Genomic DNA, 6,204 nt, shown 5'->3' with positions numbered 1-6,204 from the left:
CTACCTAATTGTTTGGCTCCTTTGGTTAAATCGAAAATCGAAAATGGTGCCACCACTTAACAACTACACTCATTTATGTCCCTATTATCATTTGGTTTTTATTTGGCATTTCATTTTTGCATGCATTTAACCTCTGCAATTTTGGTATAGAGATTCTATTAGTTTCTCTTAAATATATATATATTTTTAAGAATTGACTAAAATGGTAAAAACATTTTCTTTCTTAGAATAAATTTTAATTAAGATTTTCTATTATATATTACAAGCTTTGTCATTTTATAATAAATATAAAAAAATCACTATTTTTATTGAATAACTGACGGTTCATTTGAATAGAAAGAAAAATTCAATCTCATCATTAAATTAAGATACTAATTTAGAAAAAGTCAAATTAATTAAAAAATATAAAAAGAGAATATACATCTTTTTATTAAACAAATAAAAAGATGTTTCTTTAATGTAAAATGCCCATGTGGTTGGTGGGCCCAAGAAAACCACAAAACGGACTTCACAAAGACTTGCTTTATAATTTCTTAATTGACATATACACCTTGCAACTATCAACAACAAGTGTGCATTATTGCTTCTTCACAAGGGAACTTTGTTGTATGGGACCCTAACCCAAAAGGGTAATTAACTTACTAATTAACCCTTTTTTTTAATTTTCTTTTTCCTTTTTGGACATTTCAACCAAAAGGGTACCCTACAATTTCTTTAATGTAAGACAATTGACCCCCCAAAGAAAACTAAAGGAAGAGAGAAAATGAAATTAAAGAGAGCAATTTGTGCAAGAAATGATGGATCGAATATACTACCTTGTGTTTCTTCCTTTTTCTTTTTTTCTTTTTTTAATAATTAAAAGGGGCAATTAATTTTTAATTTTTTTTTTTAAAATTAGGACTTAAAGGGTGCCCTATGAGGAATGCCTTTTCTTCTTCTTGCACTAGAAGTAGGAGGTGGAGGAGGCGTAGGCGGGTAAATGTCTTGTTGTGACCCTTCACGCAATTCTTCATCCTCTCTTCTTGACACAACAATTCTTGATGTTATTCCTTCTCTTCTTTCCATTAATTCTTCCTCATTCTTAGCCTCTAAGCTAAAGCTTGCATCTCCATTTCTTTTTATTCCTACAACCTAAATTAATTATATAAATTGTTTCAAAAATAAATTACATATTTATATACATATCAAACAACACTACTTTTGCCAAAATTAATGACCTAAACATATATAAGCTATCATGTTATAAAAAATAAAAATAAAAACCAAATGTGCAATATGATAATGATTATGGGCAATAGTGAATGGGAAGAGTTGTTATGATGGTGATAGTTATAATGTGATGAATAATGTGGGTCATATGTATGGTGTGTGGGCAAAGATGAGCAAATCGTGACCATATGATGATATATGAATGTTTCTTTGATGATGAACATTAATTGTTAGTTCATTAGGGAAAATTTAATTAAAAGATGTAATTGAAAAATGCTAGTTAATTAATTAATTAATTAATTAATTTAGCTTAGCTTACCTTACATCCCAATGAACAAAAACGAAATGTGTCCAGAAGACTTCTACCACAAATCTCACAAATATGAGCTACTCCTTTTCCAGATTTTGGCTGTGGCCTTTCGTTCAGAAACAAAACTCTTGCACTGTTTATAACATAAGTTTGAACTCCACTTATGTCTATCACTTTTTGAATTTCTGCAACTCTCACTACATCGTGATATGAAGATCGCCTTATCTATACATATTATAAACAAGAACAAGAAAATCCCATCAACAACCAAAAAGAAAACATACAGCAGAAAAATATATAATATGATCAATTTATCAGACACACAGAACCTTTTACCTGAATGACTTGATGATCTTTGTGCCTTGAAGAACGACAGTAGAAACAAAATGCATCCCCTCTACAATCTAAGCAATACATATTACATTCACTTCTTGCTGCATCTCCATGTGTTCTACAAATGGAGAAGAATGCTGTGCTTAGCAATGACTCTAGCCATGGTGGAACCAACATTGTATCCTGTCAACACCAACCCCACCAAATTTATAAAACAAAAGAATGGAACGCCCACTTGCCCACATTAAAGTAAAATCATCAAGAATCAAGATTACCATGTTCAGAAGCAAAATGTGCAGGAACTTGTCTCTTGATTGAAACACTGCAAATTCTTTAGCCAAGACTGATGAATTGAATACCACTTACAAGACTTTAACAAAAAAAGGAAAAGATCACAATGGCGGAAATTAAGATACAGAGAGAGAAAGAAAGAGAGAGAACTAATTAAACCACCTGTAACTTAGAAATCAACAACAAAACAACGCCTAGAGTAAGGGACAAATTAGGAGCTGATAAAACAAATGAGGTAATACTCTTGGAAACTTTTAACGGTTGAGATTGATCTTTGGTGGCTGAAGAATTTTCTATAACCGTTAGATGCTTGGACAAGGATGGGTGAGTTTGGCGCTTACGCTACTTTGGATCTTCTTTGCGTCTCTACGTAGGCACAAGGTCAGCCACTTGGCTACGCATAATATAGGGACGTCCATCATTAGCTGTTTACAATAAAGATCAACCTCTTTGTTTACTGCCACGTCTGTCAATTATCTACGTGTCATCATCTTAAAGGGCCAAATTCTTTTCTTTAAGTGGACCCCTAAACCCTAATCTCGCCGTTGCTTAGGTATTCTTATGCAACAAATGGATCATAGAGAGAAATTTCACCAAAAAAGTTGAGAGATTTTCTTTTCCTTTTATTTTCTTTTAAGTAGATTACACAATGATGAATTCTCAATGATTCTGATAGATGTTGAATAAAAACTAAGAAGATTTCTATTTTTAGCAAATAAAAATCTAAATTCAATTTTCTTTTATGATGTAATTAAAAATTCTTTTAGAAAGATATAAACATAAATTTAAAAACTTTATTTAAATTAAAATATCCATCTATCAAGTTTTATGAACTAATTAAACTCTAAATAGCAATAAATCTTGATTTAGTGGTATGATTTTTTTTTTTTTTGAGTGAAAGAGTAAAGAGAAGGAAAATGTTCTTTAAGAGAATATCTTTCAAATATTAGCATTAGATGTAATATTCCTTAATTTAAAATATGAATTTTTTCTTTTTTAAATGTTGACATTATATATATATATATATATATATATATATATATATATATATATATATATATATATATATATGTTATTCAAGCATGAAAAATACAATGTGTAATAAATGTGTCAACCTTAAATATCTTTTCATGCACTGTGAAATGTTGTTTTCCTAATATTATTTATTATAATTCCAACATATTATTTGATTGGTGGGAATATTTTATTATAAATGTTGGAATATTAGTGTCCAAGATTATCTACCATAAATATAAAGAGTGATGTTAAGGGCATGCAAAACCCATAATTAAATGCTAAACCTCATTAACCCCTAATAATTTGTCTTCAAAAAAATATGGTGTTTTATGAAATTGATAAGGAAAGGGTGGATAATTTCGTGTACACAATAGCCAAAAGCACACCCAAAATCAGTCGATAAACAATTAAAGTTAGTGCAAATACTAAATTTGAAAAATAAAACAGAAGAATTAGAGAAAATTATTGGGCAGCATATGCCATGTCGAGAAGGGATTAGACTTTTAATTAAACAACAGAGCTGGTAATTAAAAACAAATTATTCATTAAGTTAAGAAAGAAAGAAAAAAAGAATATTATCAAGCTGTTTAAGTTAATATAATTATACACTATTGCCGGCATCATATTCTGTTTGGTGGGTTCCAGCATGTCATGGAAAGTTATCTCCTTCCTAAAATGTAACAAAAGAAAGGGACGAGATTTGTGCTTGAAAGATTCATTATCAATTAGACCATTTATAAATTAATTAATTCTTAACAATGTTGATTAGTGTTGGATGTTTGATTAGCTTTTTGAGGAGAAACTTTATCAATACATTTTGTAATCCTGATGGATGGCAATAGCGATGGAGTTAAGGAGGGGTTACATTCAAATATTTTTAATGAAAATTAGAACTTGAAAAATGAAAATTTCATATGCACATTTTTCTAAAATTATAAATATGAAAATAAGAAAATGAATGTGCAGAAATATATATGCATTTATAAGAAAGTGGAAAGTGGCTAAAGTGAAATAATTGAGAGAATATAATTTAATTAAGATTGTTTGCACACGTTTTTCTTCTTAAAAACATGGTTTTGCAGGCCTGGATGGAAAACCAAAAATTACAATATCATATGAGATAAATAGAGCAATATCTCTCCAAATTAATACTTTAATAATTAATAAATTTTGATATTAAATAAAAAATTTGAAAACCAGAACCGTTCTACATACGTGATTTAATATCTTGTAATTTAATAATTAAATAGTCATTTATCTGTGCGCTGTACATTTTTATTATTATTTTGATTATAAAATCAAGTTGATAGATATAATTTAATAAAATTTTAATATTTAACATTGATTTATAAAATTTTAAAAAATAATAGTAAACTTACTATTCCTAAATGTCCTTAATTTTTTTAAAGTTTTAAGATTCTATTAATACAATAATAGAAAATTTATTTATTAGTTAATTTTAATATTATATAAATTAACATATCAATATAATTAACATTACTATTTTTTTAGAATTAAAAACTTATTATATAATTAGAAACTTAATTTATTGTTAAATATAATATTAAAATATAATTAATGTATTATTTTTTAGGATTATAGTCGGTGTTTAATTGGAATGTAACTTATGAATTAATAAATTAACAGAAAGAATTAAAAAATTACACATAAAATTAAATCTCATGTATCAAAAGTAAGTATACATGTCAAAACAAGAAATTTCTATGTCAAAATTAAGTATACATGTCAAAAAAGATTTTAGACCTCAGAAACTAATATATATATATATATAATATATAAAAATATATAAATTTTTATTGGAGATATATATATATACTCCAATTGCATTTAGCTTTTAAGTTAGAGACATGTATTATTCTTGTACTTAATTTTTTTATTAGAGATGTTTATCAAGCTCATTGGTAATTTAAAAATAATATTTATAAGACTAAATTAGTATTATGATACTTTTTAACTATCTAAAAAGTATGTGGTGATATTATATATATGAAATATCTTTTTTACTAATTATTTTATAAATTATAAATTCTACTAATCAATAAATCATTATTCAACGATCATTTTAATTTTGAAACAATAATGTTGAAACTAGAGAGCTACAAAAGATAAGCAAGAGAATGATGGAGTTAAAATTTTATATAAAAGTTACAAAAAGAACTTCACTAACCCTAAAATTAATTTCTAACAAAATAAGTAGAATTTTCGAATAAATTTCATATCAATTAATATATTTTATAATATTAAATTATTTTTTTCAATTTTATCATTTTTATTTTACTTTTTTTTTTTATATTCTCTCAAATAAAATAAATTTCTTAATAGATTTTAATCAAAAGATTAAGATTTTAAATTCGTCCAAGACAAACTTAAATATAAAAAAGAAAGAATCACGCAATACAAAACATCTAAGTATTGTAGTATTAAGACAGCAATATAGGAATCTGTTTATTAACTTGGATAATATAGAATTTCAAGGCTTCAATTCTTTCTTTTTCCATTTCCCATTTCCGTAGCTACCATTTCAAAGGCATGAGAAGGTATAATAAGATCCCATATTAATTTGTAGAAATCTGATTTTACAGCAAGAATCATCACAAAAAAGTTAACTTAAATATGCACTAATCACATTTTCATTAACTCATCAATTAAGTAAGGTCTCAGACTTCCTATAATTTCCCTATTTGCTCCCCACATTTTTCCCATTTCTAAGGTGACCAAATGGATGTGGTCCTTTGGCATTTTCTATATATCCCAAAGAGTATGGGAGGTCCGTTGGGGATAACTCTACTTTTCAAACGAAATTATGGAACAGGACATGGTGAAAGTAAAGCAAAAGAAAGGGTTTTCAGACATACGAGACAAAGAAAAGACATAGGTTTAAAGATCAAAGGTCCTTTCTTTCCCATAAAGAAAGAAATAAAAGAAAGGATTTGCATAATGTTTTTCTCGTGAAAGAAGATAAAAGGAAAGAAGGATGTGAAATGGCTGCTGCATTGAGATCCAAAACTTTGTTGCCAAATCAA

At 27.2% G+C, this 6,204-nt stretch overlaps 1 protein-coding gene across 3 annotated transcripts; it reads right to left on the bottom strand.

Moving 5' to 3' along the window:
- Nucleotides 1–407: 407 nt before the first annotated feature.
- LOC8283947 (protein RGF1 INDUCIBLE TRANSCRIPTION FACTOR 1) lies at nucleotides 408–2,530 on the bottom strand. 3 transcript variants are annotated; one of them, XM_002519385.4, is made up of 5 exons: nucleotides 2,306–2,530; nucleotides 2,128–2,222; nucleotides 1,856–2,035; nucleotides 1,529–1,744; nucleotides 408–1,131 (listed from the first exon to the last, which is right to left on the bottom strand). In XM_002519385.4, the coding sequence occupies exons 2-5, from the start codon at nucleotides 2,128–2,130 to the stop codon at nucleotides 895–897; spliced, it is 636 nt and encodes a 211-aa protein (XP_002519431.2). In that variant the 5' UTR covers nucleotides 2,131–2,222; nucleotides 2,306–2,530; the 3' UTR covers nucleotides 408–894. The 3 variants fall into 3 exon arrangements, with proteins under 3 accessions (XP_002519431.2, XP_048235836.1, XP_048235837.1); XM_048379879.1 differs by having other exon boundaries at nucleotides 2,128–2,530; XM_048379880.1 differs by having other exon boundaries at nucleotides 1,856–1,970; nucleotides 2,128–2,530.
- Between the last annotated feature and the right edge of the window lie 3,674 nt (nucleotides 2,531–6,204).

This window comes from Ricinus communis, chromosome 10 (genome assembly GCF_019578655.1).
Source record: "Ricinus communis isolate WT05 ecotype wild-type chromosome 10, ASM1957865v1, whole genome shotgun sequence".
Taxonomy (NCBI): Eukaryota; Viridiplantae; Streptophyta; class Magnoliopsida; order Malpighiales; family Euphorbiaceae; genus Ricinus; species Ricinus communis.
The sequence above is the reverse complement of the archived record's forward strand: the minus strand, read 5'-3'. Positions and strand labels throughout refer to the sequence as shown.